Source organism: Tripterygium wilfordii, chromosome 20 (genome assembly GCF_013401445.1).
Source record: "Tripterygium wilfordii isolate XIE 37 chromosome 20, ASM1340144v1, whole genome shotgun sequence".
Taxonomy (NCBI): domain Eukaryota; kingdom Viridiplantae; phylum Streptophyta; class Magnoliopsida; order Celastrales; family Celastraceae; genus Tripterygium; species Tripterygium wilfordii.
Genome location: NC_052251.1, coordinates 2,918,430 through 2,930,289, shown reverse-complemented (window position 1 = coordinate 2,930,289; position 11,860 = coordinate 2,918,430). Strand labels below are relative to the sequence as shown.

The following is an 11,860-nucleotide window of genomic DNA, read 5'->3' as shown; positions in this document are numbered from 1 at the left end:
AATAGATAAAATTAAAAAAAAATCATAAAATAGACAAAATTAAAAAGAAAAAAAATGAGTTATGAGATACAAAATCGACAAAATAAAAAATTAGTTATGAGACACAAATTAAACAAATAAAAACAAAAAGTGACTTATGAGACACAAAGTAGACAACAAAAAAAAAAAAAAAAAAAAAGAGTAATGAGAAACAAAATAAAAAAATGAGTTGTGAAACACAAAATATAATTACCAGGAACAAAATAGACCAAATAAAAAAAAAAAGAGTAATGAGACACAAAATAGACCAAATAAAACACCAAAATGACTCATGAGTTATCTTAAACTAGCATGAATGTTGATCTTGAAATGTTGTCAATTATTAGATTTTGTTCATATTTGATGCATAAGGATCAACTTACGGTTGGTGTGGAAGAGGATGTTGCTGACAAAACTCAAATTGAAGATGATGGTCTGGAAGATCTTTGGAATGAAATGACAATTGCATTGGAAGTTTCCAACGTATTTATGGGTAATATCATCAATCAAATACGCTTATCTACATGGGTAACTACATGTTGCTCTCCATTGGGAAGAGTAACGAAACAATTATGCAGTGGTTGTTTAGCAAGATAAAGATAATGAAGACATGGTGTTACCTACGGTGGGTGACATACCAAACAGAATAGAGTTCACACTTGGTTTACCAACTGAAAGTGGAGTGGAAGGAGGACACACATTTCCACTTTGCTGAGACAGTACTGACGAGTTCATTTTGAGAAAATTCATCAACTGATTGCAGAGTTCAGCCGTTCAGGAGACATTTGGAGAGTAGTTGCTGATACTTCTGGTGATGCCAAAGTTGCGAGAGTTTATATATACTGTTGTGTTGTTGACATGGAGATGGGAGGAAGGTATAACTAAAACATGCTATAGGTATTTGGAACATTTGGACCATACTAATTTTGACTGGTTAACGAGTTTTGTCGATATGTAGATTCACATTGTATGCATGGGTGACGAGCCTAATGGAGATTCTTCTGTTGCACCAGCACACCACTCTCTGCTACAAAGTGTGCTTGGCAGGTCAAAACCATACTAGCTATCTAGTCTGTTAATCGTAGCAGTTTTAATTGCTAACCTTGTCAATGTAAACTTGTTTATTTTCCTAATTACAGTTCATTGTCAGCTTAAGAATCGCTAGTCTACAGTTATGGAAGGAGTTTCAATGGATTTGCGGCTAAATTATAAGACGAAGAAATGCAAAAGTTCTCAGGTGAGGTTAATCAAGCAAGTGTTATATATATAGTAGCTTTGTAGGTATATATATATATGGATTTAATATCCAAATTGGTTGCAGAAATGGAAGGCGTAGTATCCTTTAATTTATATGCCAAGTGGCCAATTTTACCCGTAACAAGTAAGAAAAAAAAGTAGTATCCTTTAATTTATATAATGCATATTGATTACTCTGGTTCATTTCAATCAGTAACTAATGGAATAATGAAATTGCAGCAAGATCATTGGAGCCCGGTTCTACAACGGTGAAAATGTTTATGGGAAAAACTGATTTGAAATCCCCGAGAGACTCTGATGGACATGGAACGCCTACATCCTCAACTACAGCAGGTAAGGAGGTGATCGGAGAGAGTTTTTTTGGGCTAGCTGATGGAACTGCCAGGGGTGGAGTTCCAGGTTACGGGATTGCTGTGTACAAAGTTTGCTGGTTTCGAGGATGTTCATCTGCAGATATTCTGGCAGCTTTTGATGATGCCATAGCTGATGGAGTAGACATCATATCTGTGTCGGATGGTCCTGAATCACAATTGGAATATATGGAGGATCCGATCACCATCGGATCTTTCCATGCGATGAAATATGGCATATTGACCTCAACTTCTGCTGGCAATGCTGGACCTTCTCCAGCAACTGTTTCCTATTATGCTCCCTCGACAATGACTGTTGCTGCCAACACCATTGACAGGAAATTTGTTACCCCAATTGGCAGTTACACTCGGCAACGAAAAAGTCTTAACTGTGAGTCTGAATCTTCTGTGACTTGGAATTTGTAGGTGGAGTTTCTTCCGCTAATCTACACATGATTTTCTTTTCTTTGTTTTACAATGTGAATGGGCTTTCTATCAATAACTTCAAGCTTAATGGGACCTTATTTCCTCTGATTTAGGGAGGAGATGAGATGCAAGAAACTACTCCGCAGGTGCAGATTTAGATAGTTCCAAAAATTGCTTAAATGGCGCTCTGAATTCATACAAAGTGGAAGGAAAACTGTTAAACTTTTTCAGTAACCCAGTTGCCACAATTCCAGTTAGTGAGGCATGGAAGGACGCCACTGCACCTTCCATTGTAATATTTTCTTCAAGAGGTCCTAACCCCATCTCCCTAGACATTCTCAAGGTAATCAAGTCTCCAAAGAATTAAACTGACTGCATCATTCACTAGTAATATTCTTTTAAACAAATGTTGTATAGCCTGATCTCACTGCCCCTGGCGCAGAGACCCTCGCGGCGTGGTCTCCTGTTGCACCACCTTCTCCCTACTAAGAGGACACGAGGAGGAGCGTCAAATTTATCATAGCCTTAGGCACATCCACAGCTTGTTCTCATGCTAGTGGTGCTGCTGCCTACATCAAAGCTGTCCCCCCTGACTGGTCACCTGCTGCCATTAAATCTGCCCTCATGACCACAGGTAAAAAACCTATCCTTCTACATAGTGAGAACTAAAAGAGACAATTTTGATCCTCTTACTAAACCATATATTAATCCCATGATCAACAGCGTCTGTCATGGATCCGAGGAAGCACGATGACCTCGAATTGGCTTATGGTTCTGGTCATATTAATCCATTGAAAGCAACGGATCCCGGTCTTGTTTAAGACGCAAATGAGACAAACTACATAAACTTCCTTTGCAAACAGGGCTACAACACCGCCATGCTACGACTCATCATCAATGACAGCGGCAGTTGTGGCAGCTCGAAGCCTGGAAGAGCTTGGGATCTTAACTATCCCTCCTTCTCCCTTGCCATAGAAGATGGCTTGTAGAAAATCCCACAATGGCATGTCATGGGCCTAACTATGCACTAGAAAACCGGCTTACTAGTGATAGGTTTGCCCAATCTTATAAAACACTCATCCTCCCCACACTTGCCCGATGTGGGACTCATGACAAACCCCACCCCTTCTACTCATGACAAACCCCACCCCTTCAAGACCAACGCCCACGTTGGTCGTCCCATGGCGGCCTGCACTCTGTGGGGGGCTTTCACTGGGCTAGGGCCGCACCCGTACCAGATCCACAGGTAGCCCTTTCCATAGGCCCACAGGGTCCCTGGGCCTGGCCCAAAGGGCCGGTGTAAGTGTGGTTTGGCTTCGATACCAATTGTCACGGCCCAACCCTCTTGCCAACCAAAGCCCAACCGACGCCCTTGCGGGCCGGCTGTAACCAAGGCCCATGGGCTGAATCCCATGAAAATCTTGGCTGGTAGGTTGAGAAGAGACCGTGCTTATAAACGAGCACCTCTTCTCCCACTTAACCGATGTGGGATGTATGACAGAGCCCACCCCTTCAAGACCAACGCCCACGTTGGTCGAGCACCATGGTAGCTCCACTCTGCCGCTGTTGGTCCCTCAACGGGGCACCAACCCGACAGGTAGCCCTCTCCATGGCCTTTCCAGGGTCCCTGGGCCTGGCCCGAAGGGCCGGTTAGGGGTAGCCTCCGATACCAATTGTCCTGGGCCTAACTATGCACTAGAAAACCGGCTTACTAGTGATAGGTTTGCCCAATCTTATAAAGCACTCATCCTCCCCACACTTGCCCGATGTGGGACTCATGACAAACCCCACCCCTTCGACTCATGACATGGCACAACCCAAAGCCAGCCTCCCCACCATCTCAGCCCATTGGGCCGTGGCAGTTCCCAGCCCACCTTCCTGGAAAAGGCTGGACAATGAGTTGAAGACTTGAGCAAGCTTATAAACTAGACACCAAGCCCCTCAACAATCGATGTGGGATTTTTATCTCTTTAACACCTTTTAACAACAGTTACCAACGTAGGCTCGCCATCAGCTTATAATGTCACGGTATACATGCCTAATGATATTAGCATTACTGTGGAGCCTCCTGTCCTGCCATTTTCCTCCATTGCAGAGCAGAAATCCTTCACAGTGAAAGTGAATGGTCCAAAGATAACACAACAGTCTATCATGTCTGGTGCTATTTTGTGGAAAGATGGGGTTCATGTGGTGAGAAGTCCACTAGTGATATATACCGTTCTTCCTAGTTATCCTTACTCTTCGTTCTCTAAGCAGCAGAGGAAACAATTTTCCAAAGGTTTTTCCAATTACCGCAAGAATGGCTTTCTTGGACGGAACTAAATCGTGTCGATGTGTATTGGAGCATCTGCAGTGTCGAATAAAAGGTGTTCCGTCGACGAACTGTCTCCTACAAATAAGAAATAAAACCTGCCAATAATGTACTTCTTTTTGTTAAATGTTTCTTTCATGTTTTTAGGGTAGCAACCCAATGGTAAATTGATTAAAAAAACTCATATTTCTTTAATAAAAAAGAATATGGGTAATCCGTAATTCGTTTAAAATTTTAGTATTACAATTTGAATTTAATAGTTTAAGAGGTGTATCACATCACACAATATTTTTGTTTTTCCATTTTTAAAATTTGTCCAACTTTTACTACACCACTAAATGTCAATTATAGATTTTAAAGAATGGAAGAACACGAGTATGATTACATAGATCTATATCTACCTACCAAAAATAAATAAAAAAAATCATAAAGTCAAAGGTGGGTGTGGGATTCTCATCAATGGGCAATTACACACCTTCGACTCAACATAGGTCCACCCTTACATATATACATACAAACTTAAAACGAAAAATGTACATACTATTTTGACAAATGTAATGAATTACTTAATCCTAAAAACTTTGAAAGCCAAATATAACTAATTTATAAATAAGCTTTTTAGGACACCAAAGTAAAATAATAATAATGCAAATCACTAGACCCTAATTTTCCTCCAAATTCTCAACCTTAAAATGCACAATCCTTCTCTCTCTCTTTTTTTCCTGGGAAAAAAAAGTTCTATAGAAAAAAAAAAGAAAAAAGAAGTGATATAGGTCGACCCTAGGCCTTAAATTTGGGGATAGGAAAAGAAAATTTAGGGAAAATAATGCAGTGGGGTTCTCTAACTTAACCTCACAAAATATTACATGCTCAAAAAGGAAATAATAAAAAAAATTACACCTCAATCTAACAACCTTCATGATGAAACAATTTATTTGAATTGATACAGGGTGAAACAAATCTCTTACAATAACTTATATCCGAAAGAGTTGCTTAAAGCATAATATAACTGTAAATTGGAGTGACAGAAACCAGTAACTTATCATCAAGTCCCCTAACCAGTAAAAACAAGGAGATAAAAGTAAGGGGATAAAACAAGTGTCATTTGGGACATAATGGTGACAAGGAAGTTGCTACCACAAAATATGTACACAGAAACACAAACACCACCACTACAGAATATATGTTACTACGACCACAATAACAATTTGAAATCCTGCAGTGACTCTCTAGTCACTCTACTTCCACACTCGACAGCGGGAAGATCTTAGGAGTCATGCCAGAACAGCATGCAGAGTCCGAGAGAGCACTAGTAAGAAGGATTTGCAATACTTTTATACTTCCTCCCTGTCTTGGCTACTACTCTTTAGGATATTGTACTTGCAGAGAGGACATGTAGCATTAAGATAGAGCCACTTATCTACACAGGCACAGTGGAAATGATGGTGACAAGGAAGTTCCCTTAGCTCAATTCCATCATCATATGCAGAAAGGCAGATGCAACACTCCTAGGAATTAACATTAAATAAGAAAGAGTTTATTCCTGCAATTACTTTTTCACCAGGATAAACGACGGCCATAAAAAGAAGAAGTCCCTAACTTCAATATATCATGATGCTTGAACTGGTCATAATAAGAGAAGTAAATGAAATTTTTTTTGAATGGAAAGTAAATGAAAATTAAAGGAATCATGCTAACAAATAATAAAAAATAGATAAAGCAAAGTACCACATCTTCAGGGGAAAGAGAACGCTCAAAGGGTGCATCTGTGCCACATTCAGTCATTATTCCTCCAATAGATTCTCGTCCATCACCAGTAACTTTCTCGTCATCACCAACCCTTCGAAACTTATATTTTGACAGCATGTCAATATCTTCTTTAGATGCTCCTTCCTGCTTTAACAATGAGTATAAGCAAAGAGAAAAACAAAAATATGAAAATCACAATTGCACATTCTGAGTAACAGTAGAATTTAATAATATAAAATTAGGCATCAAACAACAGCAGAGGTTAATATTTCAAGCATGGCGTTGTTCAATCGTTGGGATTGCTATAAGACCAAGGCAAAAAGAAAATTAAGAAAAAGTAATGAGGTCTTGCTTGACTCCCAAGTTCAATACAGCCAACGAGCATGAACAAAAATTCTAAAATGGAAATTAGTGAGAATAAGACAACTTCATGTGTCCTCTATAAAGCTGAACCAAGGAGAAAAATAAGCCTTAAATCCACAGCAGGGGTGCCGTGCAACAGAGGGAGAACGACTGGGATGATATTTTTGAATCATGTTCATTGGCCCAAGAGTCTAGGCTCACTTAGCCGAATACAAAGGTTATATCTGGTAATACAGTTGTTAGAAGGCAGAATATTGAGACTGTCAAAAGACTCAGAACTTCCACGCATGTGAGATGAGCGGAAGCACTGAGTGAATTCGGACAGGAAGAATACAGTAAGTCAAAGCAATATATGAAGAAATGAAGAATTGATGTTGAACATACAAATAGAGAAGTCATGATCATTTGTCCTAACATTAAAAAACTGTCCATCCATGATCATCGTCACTCAGCCAAACCAGATAAACACAAGTCCCATGTAGTGTGCTAAACCAACCAAAATGCAAAATAAATCTGACACTTCACTTAAGTTTTTCCTTAAATAGGTCTGAGCTTACTTTTAAAATTTATAACCACTTAAAATGAAGATAAGTTTTCAATAAAGTACGCAACTAAACTGATTAACAATATCAACCAAATAGCATCGAACAAAGAATTCACCACACATCTTAACATCTATTTCATGTCCAACAAACTATCTAGTTTGGGCACGTTCTGCTATTTTTCTTTCAGGTGGACGGATCGACCATTCACCCTCCATGAAATAGGGTGAGCACGAAGCATAGTTCTGGTGCAATTGTCGGGAGATAGTAGTGTTTACGATAGATACCTGGTCAGCCACTGCATACAAGATTGCAATAATACATGGAAGACAGCAGCAAACAGCAATGCCGATAAAACATGCCAGTGCAACGCAGAACACAACAAAGAACACATCAAGACCAAGAAAAATTATACAAAGCCTGCAGATCAAAGCACACTGCATTAGTAATAATCCACTGCAAAACATATTTTAATTTCAAGCCACATGAGAGAAAACAATTAACAAACCAGTAGAGCTGCGGGGATTCACGTGCCAAAGTTTGGCCACCAGCGGATACCCAGTAGAACCCAATGATCCACCAGATAAACGAAAACATCGTATTTGCAGATTCCAGATGCTTTGCCAGACTGGTAAAAAAAATTTAATTCAAGTTATCACACACATACTGCTCTGCATTCTCATACTTTAACTTCTTCCACAATGGAACAAACTAAAATATGTAAAAACACAAAAATAATCATCATAAAAAAAAACCTGGATATTGTCAATGACTCGCAAAAGAGTTGTTTTATCATTGCAATTGAAGTTTATCAAGCTAGAAGCCTTACTTAAGTTATTTAGTATTGTACGAAATGGAAAGGAACCTGTAATTTTGAATCTCAAATTTATCTGTATACTATAGTAAAGCTATTTGACTTAAGAGATACGACTACCTAAAATATCATAATAAAATACTAATAAATAATTAATTTTGTTTTTCTAAATAACCTCGAAATTATGATAAATCTATAGAAAACCTAATAAAAGTGACCTAATAATTATACTAACTAATAAAACATAAAATCAAACCTAAATCTAATTGAAAAAGACCTAGACTTCTAAATACACCACAATTCAAAATCCCATGATTTTTGGATTGCATGTTTCTTTTGATCCGCATCACATATCAACCATTCACGAGTTGTATATGCTCATCTAGATTCCACAATATATCATTAGGGTCAAGTTCCATCAAGAATCATGCTATGACACCTCTCTAAGCGCTATTACCCCTTTCATTACATTCACAAAAAAATCACCCCTTTCATAAAAAATTGCACCTAACTATCTCCCAACTGTTGCAACAGTGAACAACATAATGTTCTCTCAATGATGCACTTCTTACCCATATTACCAAGTCACATGTTACTACTCTTCAGAACCTTATTATTGCAATTCATACAAGAGTTGCAATCTACCTACCTAATCAAGAGTCATGCAAACTTCACTCAAGAGACCTGCAGATAATCAAGAAGAGCGCCCCTACACTACCCAACCTACATAGCCCGTGCCCACAACATCAACCTTTTGAAGTAGTTGAACAATTTCCCCAATAAGCACAAAAGCTTGAACCATTAGATTTTAAACCAAAAGCATGCGATTAAGTTCCTCACTGTCATCCTTATTTCTCCAACATGACACAAATGCAAGTAGCAATGCTAAGAATAAAAATGTACTCTCATCGCTTAAATTAAGCTTAGAACTAAAGTTCTCAAACTTACAAAAATGACAAAATTTGTATTGTATGCATTTCTAGCATTTCAGCATAGTCCCATTTCTTATGCTAATAATATGTAGTCAATATTTTTTGAATGGAGTCAATAAATTCCCAAGTAACCAAATTTGCCTACTGTTACAATATTTAGTTTTCTCAAATGACAAACCAATGTTTGCATCCATTCCACATAAAAGCTTAGTAAATGAAACATGCGTCCTTGTTGCTACAAAAATAATAAAGCTGCTAGTCCAATTCATTCTAAATTTTAATCTCTATATTGAGGATTAGTTAAATTTATCAATCTACAGGATGTTCTCTTGCAAGATACACAGTTTTGCAAGTATCTGTTCCACCATTAAGAAGAAAATCAAGGTACTTAAAATTAGTGGAGTTACCAATAGTCTAATAGACAAGGCAATATACAGAGAGAAAACAAAAACTTGTAGAATGAGCGGAAAATGCATTGAATCATACCTCGTGCCCTCCTCCTCAAATTGTGCCAATGTCACGTATTGTTGGGAGTCCCCTCTCGACCCAGATCTCAAATTACCATTGCTCCCATTTCCACCATCCCCAGAACTAAATCCGGAACTCAGCATCATCTGCCTTCTCCTTCTCCTCCGAAACTCAATCACGACACAAGCCATATGCAGCAGGCATTGCAGCCCATACCCAATAATCCACAGCCTCAATGCAATATCCGGCTTCTCGTATCGGCTGAGGATGAGAACAGAGACGGCCACTACCACAAAGGCTAAGTTCCATATAACGTCGAGCACCACCACGGGTTTCGAGTAGGCCCAGTCACTCTGGCGCTCCTCAAGCTGCTCTGCGGCGGTCTCACGCACCAGCATCGAGGGCTCCCGCATCAAGCGGCGGCTACTAGCCCGACGCAGGAGTCTAGCTGCTTCTCGAAGTCCCCGGCGCCGGATGGGTGGTCTGCGGCTATTGGAATTGGCGTTGCTCGTTGTCTCCTCGTTGGACCCTCCATTACCCGGACTAAGCAACGGCGTCGTATCGATGATATCATCGGAAGATCGGCTTGGAGAATTGTTCGCGGTTGTTATAGACATTTTTTTGCAGGGATTAAGTTGTCGGCGATGTATTGGGGGTTTCGTTTTCTACGAATCCATGAAAGAGGTGTTGAGGTTTTGTTGATTCCGAAATTTGGATTATTAATTTCTTAGGGCAGTGGGAAGTTGATTGAGTTTGAGAGATTGTGATGGATGGGGACATTAAATGATGCAAAGCTGGAGATGAGAAGAATAGTACAAGTACAAAATCTAATATCAATATCAAATGTTCTTGTTCACTCAGTCAGAGTCATGGTGTGCCACTGTGCCGTGTGGGTTGGATTGATTTTGAATGCCTGGAAAATTTGTGGGGGAAAAATTAGGAAAAAAAAACTGAGTTTAGAGTTGTGTAAAAATAATATGTTGGGCTCATTTTGGGACACAAAAAAAAATCAACCTAGAAAATTTATATCATTGTATTTGTTGATCTAGCCATATTAGCAAAACACATATCCTAATATATTTTGAATGCCCCAGTTTAAAAAATTATCATTGTAAATGCTCTAATATGCTCTGAGTTGTCTGGTCAACTAAAAGCCGACCTTAGTGGAAATGTTGTTGAATTAAAATATTATAATATTAGTTTTTATGATTTTTATATTAAATTTAATCTAATAAATATAATTTTTATTAAAATTAATTTTAGCTATAATTTATTAAATATTTTTATATCAAAATTAAAATAATTATCTTAAAATATTAATAAATGATTTAATAAAAAATTTATAAATATTAATGATTTATTCATAGGATGACTTATTTTGTATAATTGTTAAGTATAAAAATAAAATTATTTATTAATAAAATATAAAAAATGGTGTATAAAAAACAAATATTGATGAACCGCCTTGAGAAGCTCCTATCCGGAGCTTTTGAAATGCCAGCAGAACCACTGGCATGTAGCCAAAGGTTCCGTTGGCATCCATCACCTGTTTGGTGAGGCGGAACCGCTTTACAAGTGATTAGTTTGACCATCAACGGATTGACTCTCAATGCTCGCGTGATCGTTAACTACGAACATGATCCATTGAGTTATCGACATGTCATTTTCTTATTTAGTAAAAACTTACTATGATTTTTACATATTGAAAATGGGTGGCATATTACAATGACCAATGTGTATAACCTATTTTTCTTCTGCCAATACAAAATATTATGTCCAACATTTCTTCGAAGTATCCCAGCCAGGGACATAGTCAGGATTTTGAATGAGAGATATTACGAGAGTTGCACCCCCCAAATTTCTTTTTTTAGCTATTTATGTACCGTTTGTAAACATCTAATTTAGTAAATATAACTTGGTTTGCAAGATTAGAGTAATTTTAATTAAATTATATAAATTAATTTATATTACTAAATGATGGATGGCAACACATGCACAAATACATGAAAAACACATTTTTCATGGGCAAGGATCACATGTTATGGTCTAAAGGCATATTATTAAAGCATGCCTTGATAATCACAAGTTGCTTGATTGTCCTTGAGAGTGAGAGAGTGGAGATTGAGAGAATCCTTTGTATTTTCGTGTATTTTGCAATTGTTGATCACAAGAGTGCATTTTGAGGTTTTGTAACTTGCATTGGTGAGTTGCAACTCCCCATTTGGTTCAAATCTCAACTGCTATGGTAGTTGGGAACCCCCCTTGGAGTGATTGACCCATCTTTGGTGCTCATCCCAAGTGCACCATGGGTAGGCATGCTAACACTAGAAAATGAAAGATAACAAGTAAGAAAAACATCTTTTACAATCATTAGTTTTAATGATTAATGAGTAATCATGAAATAATTGAACAAATAATTACAATTTAACTAAAATCAAGCCGACTTATTAGATACAAAATTCAAATCACAACACCACCATCAAATCTAAAAGTTTCAATATAACCAATGAAATACCATTTTTCATGATAGGGGGCTGAAATTATTCCAGCAATTTCATCTGATCTCCACCATTCAATACAATCATATATTGGATTTGACAACACCACATGGTCCACATCCAATGCATTCA

At 37.9% G+C, this 11,860-nt stretch overlaps 1 protein-coding gene and 1 pseudogene across 1 annotated transcript; one reads left to right on the top strand and one right to left on the bottom strand.

Moving 5' to 3' along the window:
• The first annotated feature begins 330 nt into the window (after positions 1-330).
• On the top strand, positions 331-4,413 carry LOC119986842 (annotated as a pseudogene).
• An 858-nt stretch (positions 4,414-5,271) lies between these two features.
• LOC119987491 (E3 ubiquitin-protein ligase At1g63170-like) lies at positions 5,272-10,049 on the bottom strand. Its single transcript, XM_038832414.1, has 5 exons — positions 9,249-10,049; positions 7,525-7,644; positions 7,304-7,436; positions 6,091-6,255; positions 5,272-5,870 (listed from the first exon to the last, which is right to left on the bottom strand). Exons 1-5 carry the CDS (start codon positions 9,845-9,847, stop codon positions 5,697-5,699), a joined length of 1,191 nt encoding a protein of 396 aa, XP_038688342.1. The 5' UTR covers positions 9,848-10,049; the 3' UTR covers positions 5,272-5,696.
• Between the last annotated feature and the right edge of the window lie 1,811 nt (positions 10,050-11,860).